This window comes from Haliotis rufescens, unplaced genomic scaffold, assembly GCF_023055435.1.
Source record: "Haliotis rufescens isolate VD_foot unplaced genomic scaffold, xgHalRufe1.0.p SCAF_39, whole genome shotgun sequence".
NCBI lineage: Eukaryota > Metazoa > Mollusca > Gastropoda > Lepetellida > Haliotidae > Haliotis > Haliotis rufescens.
The window spans coordinates 2052671-2070331 of NW_025964101.1; the positions used below are offsets into that span (position 1 = coordinate 2052671).

Sequence of the window (17661 nt, forward strand, 5' to 3'; positions counted from 1 at the left end):
TAATCTGCCTCACCGGTGGCACACGTCACAAACACATGCAAAGGGAAGTCACTTGTTCATGGAAACATTTGGTAAAGTCAAAATCGGGTTTGTGGCAGACATTTTTGTCACTGATGTGTTAAATTTGGAAATGTCGTCCACACGTCTACCATAGGACGATCTTTGAAATCCTGGTAGACAGAGCTTTCTCGATAGTATCTCAAAAGTTGTGAAATGTAAACACCAAAGGCTGGAGCTTCTGGAATATTGCTCGACATGAAGAGAAAGTTGACTTTTGGAAAGTTGAAGTCATCCTTCTTGTCACACAGTCTTGTGGTGAGTGTTTTGAATCTGAATTTGAATCTTTATGCATAGATCTAAATAGGAAACTGATGAGGCGGTCTCACTGGTCTCCTTTATTTCTAGTTCAGTTGGTAAAGTTGTCCGGTATTCAACCTCCACATCAGCAGATAACCTGCCAGTACAAACTATGGCAGCCTCTGTACATCAGCAAAGGTGTACAGCCTCTTGCAGAATTTGTACATGGGCTTCCTGAATTTGAAAGTAATAACTTTCTTAATCCTAGAGTGAGGAACCTCAGTCGTTTGTTCACAGAAGGCAGTCACCATAGAAACCTGTCTGTGGTTGCCATTAACCAAAACTTGTACTACAATAAAGATCCGATCCATTGAGATCCGGGGTGGAATAGGACTTCAGCAACCGATGCTTGCCGTAAAAAGCGACTATGCTTGTCGTAAGAGGCGGCTAATGGGATCGGGTGCTCAGGCTCTCTGACTTGGTTGATGCGTGTCATCGTATCCAATTGCGTGGATCTATGCCCAAGAATGGGTATAAAACATGTGCGTTAATGGGATTCCATATGCATTCTTTAGCATTGTGCTGACAACAACCACTCATAAAAACAACAAAATTACGCAATTATTCAACATTACGAAATGCCACGCCTGTCCGAAAATGAGCGTCTGTGAGCCATTGGTATGCTTGAAGCAAGATCGAGTCAACGTGATGTTGCAAGACAATTTAACGTCCACAGAAACACCATTTGGCAACGTTGGCAACACACGAATGCAGTCAGAGACCATCCTCGGAGTGGCAGGCCACGCGTAACCAATACTCGACAAGACAACTGGATTCGAACAACACACCTACGAAATCGATTCCAGCCAGCAACAGTGACTGCAAGAAGCATCCCTGGCCTTCGACGAATATCTTCACAAACCGTACGTCGTCGCCTTATATGTGCAGGGATTGTCGCCAGAAGACCCACCAGACGTCCCATTTTGACAGGAAACCACCGTCAAGTACGTCTACAGGGACGGCCATGCAGTGGGGACAAGTTCTATTCACTGACGAGTCACGTTTTCACCTCAGCCACAGCGATGTGTCATGGAAGAAGATCGGTTCGGGGGCGGCAGCGTTATGGTATGGGATGGGATTACAGCAAGTCAGAGAACCCGTTTGATAGTGGTAGACGGAAATCTCAATGGACAGCGCCACCGCGACGAGATCATCGGCCCTGTTGTTCAACCGTTTTTGCGTCGTCATGGCCCAGGCATTACCTTCCAAAATGACAACGCCCGGCCTCATATTGCTCGACTTGTTCAGGATTCTCTTCAATAAAACAACGTGAATGTCATCCCCTGGCTGGCTCTCTCCCCTGATCTCTCACCAATCGAGCACATGTGGGATGAGATGGATCGGCGCCTTCGACGTCAACCACGTGTTCCACAGACATTCCAGGAACTTCGAAACATGCTCCAGCAGATATTGACAGATATTCCACAGGACTTTGTGCGACGCCTGGTCCATTCAATGAGACGAAGATGTGTTGCTTGCATCGCAACCAGAGGTTGACACACACGCTATTGATTTGTAAATTGACATTTTGTCATGTTCATGGTTGTTTTGTTTTTTATGAAATCACGCATTTTCTGAAGTCATTATGGCAAATTAAACCATTTGAACACTTACAGAAGTCTTTTATCTGTTGCAAACCGAAATTGTTTCAGATTTGGTAAAAAACATAACTTTGCATTAAATCTTATTCAATGTCACAGGAACTTTTTTTGTTCAGTAGATCAGCAAGACGGGAAGCACAATTTGGCCTCAACCTCACAGCTGTGTCTAACTGTGCACTTGCTGAGCCGAACAGTAAAGCCTTAAAACTGTGTCGACTAACTTAGATATAATTAATGAACATTTGTGTTACGTGCCGTGGGTCCGGTAGACCAGTCATGCTTATGAAATCATAGCTTAACACTGTGTGCAAAAGAAAGTCTCTCAGTTGATAAAGAATGTGACCTACCACTACGGAAACTGATATTTCCAACAGCTTCCCGGGCAAGACATAATATACGCTTGTCAACACATTACTCAAACAGTTTGTTGTAGAAGTGAGTGAGTGAGTGATTGAGTATGGTTTTACGCCGCTTTTAGCACTATTCCAGCAATATCACGGCGGGGGACACCAGAAATGGGCTTCACACATAGTACCCATGTCGGGAATCGAACCCGGGTCATCGGCGTGACGAGCGAACGCTTTAACCACTAGGCTACCCGACCGCCCCGTTGTAGAAGTAATTGTGTAAATAATTCATGATGACCCAAGTGTTGAGTGCTCTAGTTGGCAGGTTAACTAAAGTGTGTGCCAACAGTGGGAATAAACAGCCGTGGCCCCTGAAGATGTTATGTAACTGTATCTATGGTCACCACGTTTTGTGACAAAAACATGGATCAAGGAATGAAGTTTTCCCTAAAGTTTGTCATGTGATGCTTACATATATGGTTATGTCATCTGAGGCCTTCCTTGTCAGAGGGAACAACTACAAACGAGAGAATAAACTGTATGAATTTAGAAGTTGTATACTGTTGTTGTTTGTTCAAATAGCATGTTGTAAGTAAGGTACAAAGGGGACTGATGAACCCAATAATAATTGTCATTTAAATATAATCTGGAATATTCCCTGTACCTATCAATAAATACATGACGTCATCAATCTCTTTTGTTATGGGGTTAAACCCCACCGTGTAGTGGTCCAGCTACCCACAACAACATATCGTGACATTTATCTGCATGAAATCTTAATTGTGCCATGATGTTGATTAGTCGACCGTTTCTCTCTAACAACCCCCCCCCCCCCCCCCCAAAGTGCTTGTCCCTTCTGACTTCCAGAGCCTCCCCCATCCTAGAAATAAATCTTAATGGTATGTGGTCGACCTCATATGAGAAAAGATGTACATTGAACTGTGCGTGCCTTAAAATTTTAAGATTCTAATTAAGAAATGTAACTCGGGACACAATAAGTACAACATAATTACATTTTATTGTCGAATCCAAGTGCCATTCAGTATATATGAGTGTAATATTATACTGCTACACCACAGTATGGAAGCTGCACTGACTGCAACATTATAGCATTGCTGGGACGTAATGGGCAACATCTTCAAAGTCCTCATGGCACAAACGTCAGTGACGGATCAAAAACGTTTTTTCAGCCCAGCACAGCATCAGTGACGACTGCCAAGATATATCCAAGGATTTTTGTTCTGTGAGTGGTACAGCTATCTCCTTTTGACCACGACAACATCTTCAAAACTATGCCAGGAGTTTGTCTGAAAGGAAAAGAAAACATGCAACAACCAATTTGCCCATGATGTGAAATATGTCGCCATAGTAATGACATTTTGTGTATGTAGAAACAAAAACGTCGGGACAAGTTTTACACCGAGTAGATAACTATACAATACTTGTTAAAGGTGAGTTATTGTCGATATTTGCACCTGTCAGCAATACTCCGACAAAATTCAAGGGCACACATTGTGATCGCTTTAGTGAATGCCCATCGACCACATCACCAGAAAAAGTTGAACTTGATGAATGCTACTGCGGTTAATTAAAAATTGCAGCGATTAAATTTTAAAATATCTCTCTCAGTTATATCCCCTACTTTTTGTTCTTTGGCAACATTATCTATTAGCTAGGGAGACGAACTGACTTCCATTAAAGTTCAGTCGTTGTTAAAGGGCATATATCATATATTGAGATTACCTTGAAGATGGACGGGAGGCCCGCTGACCAGCACAATAGTACCCCCGGAGGAGTGGGTGTGGTTCACTAACTGGACAACTCGAACATTCTCTGATTCTAAACATAGCAGAAAATTGAGCTTGTATCTAATGTAATGGTCCGTTTCTTTATTCGTGTAAGTATGTTTACGCAGGTATTGCAGGCCTTTGTTAATATATATAAGTGCCATTTTAACTATGTTACATAACAACAACAACAACAACAACAGTAATAATAAGGAAACAGTGTTATCAGTATCCACGGGTCACATTAGAAGAGTGTTTGTTCATATAGTAGTGAATTTGAACTACAGAAAAGAGTCCCATAAAACTTTAAGAAGAGATAGAAAACAGATTAAGGGGGGTCGTTATTACACATAAAAGGCCCCTTCTCTGGAAAAAATAATTCTTGATAAGTAACTCTTAGATAAGCTAACTTCAGTAGTTTATGAGAAAAGTGGTCCCCATTGAACACACTATGTATGAACCAAGTGAAATAACATGGAGCAAGGGCCATCACTCTTTAAAAAATGAATGCACGACACTAATTTCCGAACTCATTTGAGATCGTGACCAGTGACATCAGTGTGTAAAATTTCTCTAACATGAATAGTTTTTGAGAAAGTTGTCCACATTGAGAAGCGAGGAGACGGACGGACGGACAAACTCCGTTCCTATATCCCCCGCCCCACTTCGATGGAAAGTTGTATTACCTTTCATTTTGTTTTGTGTTGCTTCAAGTCTGTTCTGAAGGGCTTGGTACTGGAATATATAGACGTTACAAATAGGTAGCTGGGTTTATTTCTTTAAAGAAAATGGTAGAAAAAAACATTTGTCCTCATTTTTTGCAATAACATTAAAATGGTGGAATGAAATGATTTGTTTTACATTAAAGCTGGATGATCTAAAAGACAATATGTCCTGGTGAAACACAAATTGCATATCTTGAAGTGATGACTGAAAAATATAATTTTCTCAAATGATATGAACAAAGTAATGTGAATATTCTAATTGTTGTCATATAAAGTTTACCTCAGTCATAAAAAAGTGTCAATGGCCATTTTCATATATTTCATTCATTTAACACTATAGATAGCGTTTGCAACAGTCATAATGATATTGAATTTGAAAAAAGATATTCAGTGACATTCTTTTTCCTCAATTTAACTAATTATGAAAACCCACCAAGATATCAATCCCTTCCATGGGTATTTTGAGGAAACCTTGGTTATGCCATGCTATCAGCTTTCAAAGGTAATTGACAAAATCTAATCGTTTTGCCCATCTTCCAATTTAACTAAAACCTCAAGTGCCTTTACAAACCTTTTCTTTTTTTACGCACGTTTCATGTTTTCGTTCAGGGTCCAGCAGAAGAACTGCAAGCATGCAAACACAGACCGATTTGTTCACAGTATTCTACTGTTTCATATTTTAACTATCTAACGAAATGATGATCTTTTTAATCCGTACACTTCAGTTTCCTTTCAAATGTAAAGGGTTCTTTAATCTGCTTCCAGACCTAAATGCTAATTACCTTTAGAAGTAAGACTTTAAATGTTTTTCAACATCGTAAGAACAGCGCAGTTCGGGAAAATAAGAAATCCTGACTATGCTATCCTGCTGCATATGATTCATCTCAGACCAGGCCACATGCTGTAATATTCTTTGATAGATGTCTGTAGAATTAAATGTCGCCTAAGTCATATCACTGATCTAATGTCCTAAAAAAATCAACATCCGATGCGTGTGTGTATTATTATAAACCGGACATGCTGTCGCAAATGTACAACCTGGTTTGTTTGTTTGTTTGTTGCTTAACCCCGCACTTAGCAATATTCCAGCTATATGACGGCGGTCTGTAAATAATCGAGTCTCGACAAGACAACCCAGTGATTGACATCATGAGCATCGATCCACGCAATTGGGATACGTTGACATGCATCAACCAAATCAGCGTGCCTGACCCCCCGATCCCGTTACTCGCCTCTTACGACAAGCATAGTCACCGTTTACGGCAAGCAAGGGTTGCTGAAGACCTATTCTATCCCGGATCTTCACGGGTCCTTTGCTTTATGATAATGATATGTGCATGATAACTAAAGTGTAATTCCCGTACCATAGTCTCCCAGTTTTTCTTTGGGTATAACATTGAGTGTATTGATGTCAACCTGTAGTTTTGTTTCACCGAGAACGTCAGGGGTAAGAATATCCTTGAGGATAGTCTGAAGAACCTGACTCATCCAATCAGGGTTCATGTTCTGACCAGATTTCACTTCAATCTCCATGACAACAGATCCCTTTCTGACACCAACGATAGCAGCTTCGAGAGAGGTGAGCGATATGTTCAGCACGTCTGTGTCCCTGTCTATCTCATGAACCAGGAGTCCCTCCAGGTCTGGATTGTCAGGATTGGATGTCATCACCACAACCATTTTGGATGAAGAAGGGGACGGTTCTGTAACATGAAAACCACACGTAAAGCAATGTGTGAATGGGAGGATAAGGGAGAGCAAATAACACCTCATTCCATATGCACACTTCAACCGTCAAACTTCACATATATCAAACAAATGACTACAACCTTGAAATGGATGAATATGTTCGCAAAAGAAGCCGAATCTTATCATATGATTTATAAAAATTATGTGAGTGTGACAAATGCAGTTATATGAAAAGAATAAAAGTCTCTTTTGTCATCAAAAGTAATATTTCACTGTCATGAAAATAAAAACCAGTATTTTCACTAAAGATACCTTTGAAAGACAAGTATCTTCACTAGGGTGAAAATATAAAATAGTATTTTCATGGCCCTGTGATGAAGAAACTACTTTCATCCAGAGTTACCGCCCTTAAAAGTTGTCTCCCTTGGTTCGTCTGATAGAGGAAGCCAAATAGCAAAACAAGATGAATGACAATGTTTCACCTGGTGATAGTGACTGCTTAATGTTAAGTGTCAACTTTTACTTGATTGAGACTGCCAACATAATTAAAGGATGGAATTACACAAACAAATCACAAGTGAGGATGTGGGTCTATTTCTACTGCAGCAACAAAATGAAAACTGGGAGAGTGCAATGAGGAATCCTTGTCTAAATTCTTCTTTTCTGTGAGGCGGGAGGATGGAGAGGAATATAAGCCATGTTCAGTTTAAGGCATTCAATTATCACATGAGCGCTATCTATGGCACAAGCAGCATAACAGACACCTGCTTGCAACAATCCAGAGATACACTGAAATCAAAAAGTAAGTTTCTAAAATCAATTGGGAAGGGCAACAAACATGCATGTTGCTGGAACTCTGGGTTCAGGCAATGTAACAAGCCGCATTCATTCAATGTAGATGATATGTACGCTACATTTCGGCACTGGAAAGATGATTATCTGAAGAAATGTGCAGTAAACATAACTTACAATTGACAAATAGTGGCATATCCCCAAATGAATTATCCAAATGACAGGTCATTAATGAATTGATTTTTAATATGATTTAAATTTATAACTTCAAAATATATAATCAAAAGTGGGATCATTGAAGTAAAATATACAAGGGCGGATATATTTACTATTCAGCATGTTTAGGATACTGTAATATAATTTTTGTTGAAAACATGGGCTCTTATTCGTTTCATGAATATTCTAATAATTCTAATATGACAGCTAACATAAATATACTTAGCATTTTCTATGCTGAATTATTACTTCTGATGCAAAATGACTTTCATATTCTAGCTGTTACTCCTTATTTCACACTTATTAATTAATGTTTAACGTTTTTCAAATGACATAATTTGTGACTGTGTATTTACACCTTACCCGTTTCTCGTGGTTTTAGAACACACGAATCTTAAATATATTAACAGCTAATATAAAGTAAAATATGAGAAAGCATCGTGTCTGATGCAAGCTGCACTGCAACCACCTCCCAAAAGTCATTCCCTGTTGATCGAAATATGAACAACTCAATGCGTCATTTTCACGCATGGTTTTCACCTGACATGCTTAGCTTACCAACAGCTTGTCCGCAACTTCAACCGTAACCGACAACAGTGCCACAACTTCCTCTCTCAGTCAACCGGACGAGCCGAGCCCGAAGATGCCAAAGCTCGCGAAACTAGCAGGCGTTATCAAGACAGACAAAACGTATTACAGCGATATGTGACGGTGTGAGACGTTACCTTTTACCTTAATGGTATACAAAACTGACACCATGCTGTCTGTTGTGTTCGTGTTTGACCTTCGTTCCACAAACGTCCCATGAAGCGGTTCTATAGAGCTTGTCCATGATTGTTCGACAAACGTCCCATGAAGCGGGCTATGGAACGTGTCCATGATTGTTCCACAAACGTCCCATGAAGCGGGCTATGGAACTTGTCCATGATTCTTCCACAAACGTCCCATGAAGCGGGCCATGGAACGTGTCCATGATTGTTCCACAAGCGGCCCATGAAGCGGGCTATGGAACGTGTCCATGATTGTTCCACAAACGTCCCATGAAGCGGGCTATGGAACGTGTCCATGATTGTTCCACAAACGTCCCATGAAGCGGGCTATGGAACGTGTCCATGATTGTTCCACAAACGTCCCATGAAGCGGGCTATGGAACTTGTCCATGATTGTTCCACAAACGTCCAATGAAGCGGGCTATAAAACTTGTTCATGATTGTCGCTGAGTTGTTTATGGTATTAATGGCGCACCACGAAACAGCTTTAACATATTGTTTCAGGTGCCTTGTTCTTCCAAATATGGAAAAGCATCAATAAATATTAAATGTTATAAAAAAGATAATTTGCGTGTGATGATTTGTTTGTGAAAGTTTTGATGACGAACTATTTTGTGTACGTGCTGTGAATCACTGTTGTGACTGAGAATGCGACGTGACCATGACCTGCTGATAACAAGTCTTTATAAAGGAGGCATTTTACCATCAACATGTATATAATGAATAGACTATTTCATGCTTTTAGTCCGGTAAGATGAAAATCTCATGTCGTGAAGTTTTTCACTCGTTGCGAAGAATTCACTCAATGAGATATACATCGTATTTGACAAAAAGCATGTCATGGTTTCTGTGTATTTGAGTATTAACAACATTGTTATAAATATGTTACTATATTGTCCATTCTATCATTGAAAGGGTAGGTAGGTGACTGGATGCTCTCAGGGAGTCATTACTCAATTGAGCACGTGTGAGTTTGTCAATAATTATTTCTTAATATGTTCATTGCCATGGGATAGAGACTAAAACAGAAACATCCTTTATTAAATGGACTTATGTCTAAATCTTAACATGTTAAATAAATCGAGGAATTTTTCAGTAATACACACCAACACTGATGTTCACAATATTGTGACTGCCATCTTGTTTGGCGATGACCAGCTGATTTGACTGTGCACTGATTGTCATCTTGCAATGTGACCCGAATTGCAAACACTGGACGCCATTGTTCCCTTCTACAACGAAGGAAGCATAACGTAAATGTTATTTGTTTTCATGACTGATTATCTCACATTCTTTATAGTTTTCATCAACTTTCTATACAAGAAAAACGAAAGCTGGGCCATACCTGCAGGTTTTCCCTTTTGTTCAGATGTGCCGTCCGCATCTGGATCTAACATTGAAACGGTTTTTGCAACATTATCAACAATATCATCTTCTTCCTCTTCCATCCACTCTTCTTCCTCATCCACCATTGTCTTCTCCTCCTCTTCTTCCTCCTGCATGACTGGGGACCATGCTCTGTTCTTTGGGGACTGAGATATGACAATCTCTGTGTATATCTTTGCACATCCCTGTGGCAGTTGGTAAAACAATGTCTTAAATTTGTGGTCGTCATCCAGGTTATTTATCAGGAACACTCGATTTCCTGCTTCTGCAAATCCTGTGAGTATAAAAAGTACTGAAAATATATTTTGTGAATTGCTAAACTGACATTCATTATATAGACCTAGTTTGTCATTATTTACCAAATAACAGTGAAGCACCACCCGATTGATTTCCATGAAATAGTCATTTTACATCCCCACCAGTTGAAAAAAATGGTATATCTTGACACCAATGTCTTTGGAGTACAATTTTCAATATTTACAGGTAAGTAAGGATAAGATTTATGGATGAACAACTTCTTTATTACAATTAGGAGCGACGTTTCGGTGGAGGTTCTAACACCGTTATCAAGCAAGTAACGGTGTTAGAACCTACATCGAAACGACGCTCCTAATTGTAATAAAGAAGTTGGTCATCCATAAATCTTATCCTTACTTAGTACAACTTCTAAATGCCCCTCAAAGAAATTTACAGGTAAACTGTTTGTTAAACTATAATTACTAAGATTGTGAATTTACGAGGAACTGAAGCATTTCCAAAAGGTAGGGAAATCAGCACCTTCAAAATATAGTTCCACTGTCTCTACCGCACGCCTCTTATTTAGGAGCACACTGATTAACACCTCATCCACCAGAATGTACATGGCACTGTACATGTTGAAGGGAAGTGCTTCTTCGGTAAATAAATCCTTGTCTGTGAACATATGCTGAAATACTTCTATTCACGCGAACACAACTTCATCTTGTATGATTGCATTGCTAAGTATATATGTCTTGCACCCTTGTGGGCTGGATTCTAAGCATACTGAAAACGTAACATTTCAGTTAGCATCCAATGACCAAAATGCCTCTTACCTAAATGAGCTCTGCGACTTTTGTTTAAATCGTCTTTATACGACATGGTATAAAAGTATTCATATATCAGACAAATTGGGGCCACAACTCTGTAAAATAGTATGCAGTGATTCTAAGCTTCGAATTAGATGTGTAATTCTGACCATGTTTACGTTATGAAAATTAATAAACTATTTGCAATATCGTATTTTTGCCGTTTGAATTCTCAGATCAAACAGATTTTGTCTTTGATATTAATGAACATTTTCTTTATATAACTAGCTAATAAATAACGAGATAATGTATCAAACCTACCTTTGCAAAGAATTAGATCGGAACTGTGACCATCATTCTGCAAATTACTTCTATGTTCTTGTCCTTGCATTTTGCACACACAGAGCAAATTACCACTGTGAAAATATATAATGATGAAGCAAGTTTCTTTGTATATTTGGGTGGTCGGGTAGCCTAAAGGTTAAAGCATTCGCACGTCACGTCGAAGTACACTGTGAGAAGCCTATATTGCTGGTGTCCCCCGCCTTGATATTGCTGGACTATTGTTAAAAGCGGCGTAAAACCATACTCACTCGCTCACTCTTTGTATATTGATGGCGCATATAACTGGACTATATGATGACGGCTACATAGACGTCATTGCTTCTATGTACACTTTGGTGTAATTAACTGTGTGACTTTAATACTGGAACCAGAAATAGAGTGAAAGATATGACTGTGGCTGCTATGTATCCAAATAGGTGTATGTATGTTGTACATAAAATGTATATATGGTCTGCGCGTATACTATGTGAATAATGTGAAAAGAGACCTTCAGAAGCTATTTCAAAGACACCCTGTGTTGGCGATTAGAGTATTTTACCAAAAATGATCCTTCGAAGGCATACACAAACCCTTACCATTTCTTTTAACATTTTCTTCTTTAGCCTGAAACGACACAAAAGTTACATTAACAAATGTCGACCTGAAATCAGATCTTCTATCGGACTTTATCTTTATCTTTTGACATACTTTTGATATACTTTTGCATATTCGGAGTGTATTATGTAAACGTTTGTTTTACCTTCATTTATAACGTGTTGCCTAACATCAGATTCAAGATAATTTTCACTTACATAGTGACGTTGAATCCAACTCGCCCAATCCCAATTTTAAATACACACCAATAGACACAAATATTTTAAATCAAATCCGTTTATTATTTCTGATGCTTAACAAGACCGTTTAGTATAATGGCGTACTGAACAGTGCCTACCTTGTATATGCCGTAATAATTATTTGCTATGAAATATAATTAAGCCTGAAACCCGACAAAACACAAGTTGGTTTTACAGCTAAGCATAGGTGACACAAAATTGGACGCACACTGGCATGTCACATGACGCCCATTATTGTCAAACAAAGTATTTTTAAATAAAAAATAATATTGCAACGTTTTTATTCCTTTTTATTAATTTCATCACACATTCCAGTATGGAGATGCACGGGAGTTTACCATGCAAACAGAGACTGAATGTTCTTGACTGCTGAGACAACCTGAAGGATTTTTTAAATCCGCTGAAACCATATTTTTTATAATTTCATCAAGTAGAGAAAGAAGGTAAAAAGTGCGCGTAGCGATTTCTTCGACTTGATTTATTGAAACTATTTTCAGCTCGGAATCAAGTTCAGTCGCACCGTTTTCGGGATCTTACTTACACAGGAACTCGTTATTGGTCAGTAAATAAAAACATATACCCCTTAAGTGTAAGTAGAGAAAAGGAGCGTCACTCGCCATCTTGCCGGTTTGTTTACATTCGATATCCAAGGCGATTTTTTTATTATACGCTTATTGACAAGCGCATTTCTGGCCGTAGATTGATCGACAACACATTTCTAGACATGTTCGGGCGGTCGGGTAGCCTAGTGGTTAAAGCGTTCGCTCGTCACGCCGAAGACCCGGGTTCGATTCCCGACATGGGTACGATGTGTGAAGCCCATTTCTGGTGTCCCCCGCCGTGATATTGCTGGAATATTGCTAAAAGCCGCGTCAAACCATACTCACTCACTCTAGACATGTACAAGTCATCTACATTCGATAAATGTCTCTTACTTAATATCGACAGTTTATTTCGTGAGCTGAGAAAATGTTACCAACCCCGAGCGGAAGTAGATTTCAAACGCGGGTAGAATCGAGCGAGCCAGCTGATTGGCTGAAAATACACAGCGCTCTAATTAAAGAAATTAGCGCGAAATTTGAAGACAGTTATCTGGAGTGACAGCAGCATCAGATAATTTCTACAAATGGTAAATATTTATTATGAATATGTTTTTCATTTTATAATATACTTGTCATCTAAAGCTAATCTATTATTAGCTGGCTAATTTTAAACAATACATCACTGTATTAATATAATAGGCACATTTTCATGTATATCGCCTGTGCCTGATCACATTATGAATACTGGTCATGCTGATTGAAAAGTGAACATTTCAAGTTAATATTTATCATAAAGGCAAAAGTAATAAATCTATTTGAGAATAAAAAGTAAATTACAACATTACATGATTATATGAATATCACAAACACACCCAAATCTCATGATGTGCCATTATAATAACAATATGAAATTCTGAATTTTTACCAATGGCAGCTATATTGCGATGTTACAAGAATTCAATTTTCAGTTATGTAAAGTTCTTGAAACATTCTTACAGGTTACATGAAAAGTATGTTGAAGATAGCAATTTGGTGGCAACTTTGGCAACTTTGGTCACAGATCAAAAGAGTTTGTCGGAAAATATATAAAAAATGCTTTTCCAAATATCACCACAACTAGGCACCGAAAACCTGGTGATTGGACAAAAAACCCATCACTGTTTACCGTGGCATCAATGTGAGATCTGAACAGACACAAAACATTGAATTTGCTGCAATATCTGATAACATTCCAAAAGACTATTTTGTACTGCAGCCAACTTAAGACTCTATAACTGTTGACAGGATAATCCTGTAATGGGAACATGATATATTTACAAGTGAGATTTTCTACTGATGGGCATGTACATCTTTCCGTCAGTGGTACAGTAATAAATGACACTTTTGGGATTCGGTCTATACATACCGACTCAAAATCCCTTAACTCGTTCTCTTCAATACTGAATATGACAAGATACTGTCAGGGCATATCTCCTAACCTGCTAACAGAATATCAGATGAGAAAGAAAATATTGTTCAACAAAATTTTGAGGAGGAACCAATTGCATACTCTGCTAACTGTTTGAACGTATTATCTTTGAATTGTGTAAAGTCAATAGTAACATGTCAGAACTGTAGGTATTTGCTTTGGTGTAGCCCCACTGTAAAATTTGTCAGTCTAACCTTGTGTGTTATTGTTTCAATCCATACATCACTTGTGAATGGATGTTGGCCAGGATCTTGGTACAAGTCACTGGCATATGGGAGAATTTGAAAGAAATCCCCAACACACACAATCTGCAATCCTCCACAATTCAAACTTGGGTTTCTAATACTCCTACATATGAATTCAAGCTGAAATTAAACAGTATAAGTTGTGTACGTGGAGCATATGTTAACAAGAAAATAATAGGAACATTGGGAATAGGCATGTATTAAATATTCCACAAGAATATAACTCTTTGGGCATGGGTCTTGAGGAGATAAGTAAAAATAAGTACCAGTATTTTAAGTGTAGTGGCAAACTTGGTAAAAACCTTGTCTTAGCTACTATAATAAGTATATTAATATTGTGACTTGCCATATTCATGAGAATAATTCCTACATTTTAACATGCTAAAAAATACCTTTGTTATGGTATGTTGAGGATTACATGTCTAGTTTTAAACTCTATTAATATTATGATTTGTGATGGAAATGTTGGAGTATATACATATAATACATGTCATATTTACCTGTTCAAATATTTTTCTACTAATCATGCTTATCTCATCAATGATCAGCACACCAGTCTCCTTAATCCTCCTGTAGAATTCTTCTTTTCATTACCAGGAAGTATCTTATATAAGTCAGGATGTTTGTGTCTTCCATCACTCAGCCCAGCCCCATCATGAAGAGTTGTGCCCTTAAGCTGTTTAGAAGCCCAACCAGTGCTAGCAGTAACAGACACCAGTCTTCCATTTCTCCTCAATCTCTACGTGAATTCCTTGATGAGAACCGTTTTTCCTGTGCCAGCCTGGACAATAATTAGAGTGTTGTGTCCATCTTTGATCAAATTCAATGAAAACACTTGTTCTTCAGTCAAAGCTATCATTTTGAACCCACGAGGGTTGCACATGTGTTGTTGTTTTCACGCTGACCTGACATAAGTAGGTCAGCCAATCAGGTGGCTCGCTCGATTCTGCCCGCGTTTAAAATCTACTTCCGCTCGGGGTTGGTAACATTTTCCCAGCTCGCGAAATAAACTGTCGATATTTCGGTAAGTAAGGGACATTAATCGAATGTAGATGACTGGTACATGTGTAGAAATGTGTTATCGATCAATCTACGGCCATAAATACGCTTGTCAATAAGCGTATAATAAAATAAATCGCCTTGGATATCGAATGTAAACAAACCGGCAAGATGGCGAGTGACGCTCCTTTTCTCTACTTACACTTAAGGGGTATATATTTTTATTTACTGACCAATAACGAGTTCCTGTGCTTACCACTGAGCTGTATCCGCGCTGTGTGGCTGTAAGTGGGTGCTGGATGGGGTTGCCCAACAATCATTGATTTATCTGGCATAACCCCGCTGATAATATCGTTAACTCTATCTGTCTACCGCTGATGTGGCATGCTGCCAAATGTAAGATCTAATACACCACACCATTCGTCATACACCACACCGTTCGTCATACACCACACCGTTCGTCATACACCACGCCGTTCGTCATACAGCAAAAACCGTTCGTCATACACCACGCCGTTCGTCATACACCACACCGTTCGTCATACACCACACCATTCGTCATACACCAGGCCGTTCGTCATACACTACACCGTTCGTCATACACCACACCGTTCATCATACACCACACCGTTCGTCATACACCAGGCCGTTCGTCATACACCACACCGTTCGTCATACACCACGCCGTTCGTCATACACCACACCGTTCGTCATACACCACACCGTTCGTCATACACCACACCGTTCGTCATACACCACACCGTTTCCTTAACATGAAAAGCACATGTTGTATACATACCGTAAGATCACAGGATAACCTTCTATCAGCATTTAATAGTGCACACCTCGCTTCAGCCGTCGTAATGGTGTAATTCGCGTTCGTGACCAACTCGTGTCATTCCGGGACAAGCCGAATGGAGACCTTCTAAAAGGACACGAAAAGTTGCAAGTGGTAACGATTGAATGGCCCATGTGCAGGGAGAAACTGGTCAAAGGGAAGTAAGTCATGTTGGCACAGATAACCTAATTAGGTTTTCCCAGTTTCCAGTTTACTTTCGGTGACCTAGCTTCAAAGCAAGGATATTCAAAAATCACGCAACACGGCGTTAGCACAACGATGGCATTAGACACTGGTTTCCCCAGATTTAGAACATCCTTGTGAAACAGTGATATTTGTATCAGTTGCATGTACTTTCAGTGCAGATTGAATCCGCTGGCAGCTGTGGGTTGATGATTTTGTGTAAGATTTCTATGTATTTTAACTTACATCTATCCAGTAATGAAAACTGACCATGTTTAGTGCTGACTTTTTAACATAATGACTTGTGCTGAATGTGACCACAGATATTTTCAAGCAAGTGATTTCGTGCGGGGAGTGTGTGTTTAGCTTCCTGTACTCGGGAAAGGAACTGGCTGAGCTGGTCATTATTTTGTTTTTATTGCTGCATCAAGGCACACATGTACAGATAATAGTTTTCCAATGTTTAGTTATTTTTAAAAAAAGATAGAAGGTTACTAAGAAGTCTATGGCAAAACATTTGACTGTGTGTAACCTATAAACTATACCATTGATGTGTCTTTCTCGCATAGACGTGGGTGTCATCAAACTGAAAAAAAGACTAAAGCTTCCTCAGGTTTTCCTCCCATATTTTATTTGATTGTCTATTTACAAATGTTAACAAACGTCTTACAATTGGGACCAGAGCGCGTGGAAAGGTGTTATACAGGCAAGCTACTTTTCATTGTTGCGGAGATACTGAGATAGCTGCACATATACTGAGATAGCTGCATATATACTGAGATTGCTGCACATATACTGAGATTGGTGCACATATACTAAGATTGGTGAACATATACTGAGATTGCTGCACAGAAACTCAGATTGGTGCACATATACTAAGATTGTTGCACAGATGCTGAGATAGCTGCACAGATACTGAGGTTGCTGCACAGATACTGAGATTGTTCGACAACGCTGTACAAGTACACTTATGGATACAATAGTAAAATATGACAAGATACTAATAACTAGGTCCACCCTTACAACAGGATAAAGTGCAACGTTACGTATTGCTGTATCTGGAAATATTGCGATCCCAGGTCGCAATAAACCCACGGGATTCGAACCATTGATCAGTGGATCCTGACACAACAAAGGGGCGCAACTATGCACAGAGAATCCTGAAGTCCTACACAAACATCCAATTCCTGCAGCCCATAGACAATCATGAGTCGTTTATGTATTTTAACACGTTTAACAATATGCCTGACACAATTTTGCAGGATCGCATGTAAACGGTTTTTAGAACTGTTACACAGATAACAATAACATGTAAGAAAGGTTAATGCACATAACTAAAAATACAATACTATCACCGTGGTGCACAACGCCGAAAATAATGACAGTCTCTATGGGGTATCGGTTTACTGAAAGAAGCTTTAATGCACAACTTTATCAGTGTCGTTGTACACAGTACAAACACCAATACGGGTCGCAGCTACAAAGATAAGGG

At 39.2% G+C, this 17661-nt stretch overlaps 1 protein-coding gene across 3 annotated transcripts; it reads right to left on the reverse strand.

The window, feature by feature from the left end:
- Nucleotides 1-3304: 3304 nt before the first annotated feature.
- LOC124147219 lies at nt 3305-11824 on the reverse strand. 3 transcript variants are annotated; one of them, XM_048381504.1, is made up of 10 exons: nt 11637-11689; nt 11038-11132; nt 10448-10582; nt 9630-9944; nt 9391-9516; nt 6182-6520; nt 5389-5441; nt 4779-4827; nt 4049-4144; nt 3305-3612 (listed from the first exon to the last, which is right to left on the reverse strand). In XM_048381504.1, exons 2-10 carry the CDS (start codon nt 11105-11107, stop codon nt 3596-3598), a joined length of 1200 nt encoding a protein of 399 aa, XP_048237461.1. In that variant the 5' UTR covers nt 11108-11132; nt 11637-11689; the 3' UTR covers nt 3305-3595. The 3 variants fall into 3 exon arrangements, with proteins under 3 accessions (XP_048237461.1, XP_048237464.1, XP_048237463.1); XM_048381507.1 differs by lacking the exon at nt 10448-10582 and having other exon boundaries at nt 11637-11824; XM_048381506.1 differs by lacking the exon at nt 11637-11689 and having other exon boundaries at nt 11038-11621.
- Between the last annotated feature and the right edge of the window lie 5837 nt (nt 11825-17661).

Excerpts from the sequence above, each read along its gene's own strand:
- LOC124147219 (XM_048381504.1), bottom strand. The coding sequence starts at position 11,107 with ATGCAAGGACAAGAACATAGAAGTAATTTGCAGAATGATGGTCACAGT. Across the intron at positions 10,583-11,037 it reads CGATCTAATTCTTTGCAAAG|ACAAGGATTTATTTACCGAA; the intron begins GTAGGTTTGATA and ends ATATGTTCACAG. Across the intron at positions 9,945-10,447 it reads AGTGGAACTATATTTTGAAG|GATTTGCAGAAGCAGGAAAT; the intron begins GTGCTGATTTCC and ends TTATACTCACAG.